At 33.7% G+C, this 3992-nt stretch overlaps 1 protein-coding gene across 1 annotated transcript in view; it reads left to right on the top strand.

The window, feature by feature from the left end:
• Positions 1–532: 532 nt before the first annotated feature.
• The window catches only part of LOC102580386 (AMP deaminase), a 13807-nt gene continuing 10347 nt past the window's right edge, over positions 533–3992 (top strand). The window contains exons 1-2 of the mRNA XM_006366275.2: positions 533–1035; positions 3799–3956. Coding sequence (XP_006366337.1) covers positions 666–1035; positions 3799–3956 — 528 coding nt within the window. The 5' untranslated portion in view covers positions 533–665. The remainder of the gene's footprint in view (positions 1036–3798; positions 3957–3992) is intronic.

The raw sequence follows: 3992 nt of genomic DNA, 5'->3' as shown, positions 1-3992 counted from the left end.
ACAAACTCGAAACCTAGTCCACGTAATTATTACTGAATGTTGGTCGTGAGTGGTAATTAACTAAAACACTATACCTATAATGACTAATTAACTAGTATATGTTTGTTTAACCATGTAATTTCCCATAAAATTATTATAAGTTTTTTTAACAAAGTAATTTATACTATATCTTTTAATTTATTTACCTTTCTTTTTAGTTTGTTTAGAAATATTAAAGAATGATTTTTTTTTATCAATTTTTAAATTTAACTTTCATATGATATGTTTAAAATCACAAGATTAAAAAATATTTTTGTACTTATATATATATCTTTCATTTAAGATTATAAAAAAATTTATTTAAAAGGTGAGAGCTCATAGGAAATATATAAAAGAAAAAGTATAAAATAAATAAATAAATAACTTTTGTGTCTCAAAAATAAAAATAAGAATTAAAAATTAGGGCTTTTAGTTATCTTTGGCCTTGGCCCCAGTACTTAGCTTGAACCGGCACGGTTTTATCTTTATAAATATTCAGCTTTAGCTTCACTTTTATCTTCACTCTTCTCTTCCAAAAACACATATTTTGTCATTCTTATACATAATCTCTCTCTAGCTCTACTAGTGAGTAGGGTTTCTCAGTTTCATTAGCTATCAGCTGTTGTTGCTTTACCTGAACAAACAAAATGGATGCACATACGGTTCATCTAGCGATGGCGGCACTAGTTGGAGCATCGATTGTAGCGGTATCCGCCTACTATATGCACAGAAAAACCCTAAATCAGTTACTAGAGTTTGCAAAAGCCATAGAAAAGGATAGGGACCCTGATGACGTGGAAACGGAGGATGGCGGCGGCGGATACTCGAGGAACTACGCTGTGAAGAGGCGGAACCGTAGCGGGAGTAAAGGGAGTAATGGATATTATCGCGGTTCTTCTGCTTCATTTCCGGATGTGATGATGGCAAAATCAGGTGAGGTTGAGGAAAGGAGGAATGGTCCGATACATGTGGATTCTATTCCAGCCGGTTTACCCAGGCTTCATACTCTTCCTGAAGGTATGCTATGATGATTATACTTATTTAGTGTACTGGATATATGTTTGCTGCGGTATTTTTAGGTCAGTAACTTGTTTTCATTTTTGGAAATTGATCATTTTGTATTATGATACAGTGGAGGATATTCAAATGAGAATTACATGGTTGAAGCATACTTGTCATTGCAGTTTTAATAATTTGTGCCAATTGGTCTATTATAAAGTTCGTGAGTTTTTTTAATTAATAGGTGGAATTAACAATTTGGTGTCTTTATTGTCCTGATGTTTGATGTTTGGGGCGGGATATTTTGATACTTGGTTCTTTAAAAAGAATAAGAAATCTTTTTAGTTTCCTTTTGAATTCGTGAGAGGTTTCATTTTTTCAATTAAATCTGAACAATCTACTTTCATTTGTTTGCATAGAATAAACAACAACAATATACCCACAACTGGGATTTGGAAAGAGCGGTGTGTAAGCAACTTTACCCCTCCCTTGTGAAGATGGAGAGATTGATTTCAATAAACCATTGAGTCAAGTAAAGCATATCAAAATTAGAAAGAAAAGGAAATACAATAGTGAAGAAATCATATAAAAATTAAGGAGAAAAGAACGGCAACAACACAGCTAGTACGATAACCAAAGCAGAGGAAGCAACGTGTAGTAATATAATCTAAGAATAAGGTTACTAGGGGAGCGTTAATAATAATACTGATAAGGGAAAATTAAATTTTGATATGGCTGCTCGGATTCAAGCCCAGGTGTCCACGGTCACAACGTGGAATTCTTATCACTAAACTACAGCCATATGTTTCATTTGCATAGAATGATGGTGCATTATTATGTCAGGGATAAAGGAAGGAATCTTTTTTACATTTCTTGTTTGTTTTAAGAACCTATAATTATAATAGGGTGGAAGGGATGTAGATGACCTGTACTGATTTGGCGTGAATGTAAGCATAATTAATTGATTAATGGGAAATTTCCTCTTTAATCACATTTAGCACATAATGTGCTGATTACGTATGGAGTTTTCCAAAAGCTCGCCTTTTTGTTGACAAGAGAGATTCGCTCAAGAGGAAGGTTTTCCTCCACCTCTTACCTTGAAGTTGCGGGTTTGAGGTGCAAAGTTACTAACACAATTGATTCATGTGAAGAACAGATCTAGGTGACCATATCACAAAATATTTAGTTGTGGAGAAACTCAAAGATATTATCCATGTCATGCACAACATTTAGCTTATATCAAATAGAGAAGAATCAAACAAACATATTTAGACTATGCAAAGATATCATACTCCTATTCCAGAGAGGATGACACTATTTCTTGTTAGTCCCTTGACAAAAAAAGAACACTTTTCAGATTTGAAAATAATTTCACTTGAAATTCCATTTAAACCTTAATGACAAGCTTTAATAGGCAAACATATTTAAGATCACAAGTTCTGGAAGTCTTTCTTTCTTTTTTAAATTCTATACTCAGTCAAAACTCAAAGCAGCAATTATTTTGTTCTTTTCTGCACTAAAGACCATTTTAATGTACAAAGGAGTAATATGTAAAGTTTTCCTGCTATCTGGATTTTGCTTCCCTTCTGGTTGAAAAAAAGTTGCCTCAAGGCATTAGGGTTTCAGTTGTTTTTAATAAGATTTAGATGCTTAAATGTTAATTTATATTTGAATAGATTAAGATATTATATTTCCAGCCATTAAATAATTAAAATTGTTTGTTTTGTAGCTTCTGAATGTGGATTAAATACATTTTTTAAACAATAATAAATATTAGAGTTCGATTTTCGAACATCTTTCCACCTTTTCTCCAAAAAAAGGAACTTTCTCCGAACATCTTTTTTTGGAGATGTAGTTACACTAGGCAGCTGTTTGGCTTTTGACATGCTACAAATTTGGAATGCAACCTTTATGAGCTTAGGTGTCAATTGTCATATACTATTGGTAAAGAATATACTGAAAAAACCAAACGAGTTGCTAGTGACAATTTCTGTGGTGTGCGCTATCTTGAAAAAAACAAATGAGTTGCTAGTGACAATTTCTGTAGAGTGGTGCTATCTGCAATGACGAGGAAATTATCCTTCTTTACTATGGAAGATCTGCAGTAGCATAACCATTTTATGGGTGAAACGTTAATAGCCTAACTTTTTACTCAAGTGCAGTAGTAGTTTCTTTTTACATGGATGCAATTGCCAGATATATGGAAAATGCTCAGGTACATCGTGTTGTCCTTAGTGTTTCCCACATCCCAGTACTTTTGAATACTGTAACTACAGTAATGCTAATAATGTCTTGCCGTATGCTTACTCCATTATGTTACTTCCTAGAAGTAGATTCTTGAGTAGGAAGTAATTATAAAACAAATGAGGCCATTGATTATCCCTGATTTGAGTTCAATCAAGCATTTTTTAAGTAACTTATTTCTGCCTTATAAGACAGTGTCCTAACTCACACACAGTCATGATCTGAAGTTTGACATTACTGCAATCAGCTTTTTAAATGGAATCCAAGGAACAGAGAAATTTGCCTCGAGTGTGCTGTGTCCTGGTTATCATTCCCTAGATGCTTTAGTGATCCTATGACATACGAAAGAGACATCGAAGATCTTGTTCCGGTATAAGTGTGTGTTTTTGTACTCAACTCTTCCCATATGTTTTGATTCAGAATCTGACAAGATATGTTGCTTATTTGTCTCTCTTTTTTGATTAGAACTGATCTCTACTTGAAGTCAAAGTTTTGCACTATGCCATGCTCACCTTTTTTAATTTTTTTTTTTTGAAGGGAAATCAAGATCTACACATTCGCTTAGACCAACTTCTCCGAAGTCTCCAGTTGCAAGTGCAAGTGCATTTGAAAGTATAGAAGGATCAGATGAGGAAGACAATATTACGGGGACTACTAAACTTGACACTGCGTATCTACACACTAATGGGAATGCGGTACTGGTGGACTTCCTCCATTTTTTTCTCCACTCT

This window comes from Solanum tuberosum, unplaced genomic scaffold (genome assembly GCF_000226075.1).
Source record: "Solanum tuberosum cultivar DM 1-3 516 R44 unplaced genomic scaffold, SolTub_3.0 scf00627, whole genome shotgun sequence".
NCBI classification, from domain to species: Eukaryota; Viridiplantae; Streptophyta; class Magnoliopsida; order Solanales; family Solanaceae; genus Solanum; species Solanum tuberosum.
The sequence above is the reverse complement of the archived record's forward strand: the minus strand, read 5'-3'. Positions and strand labels throughout refer to the sequence as shown.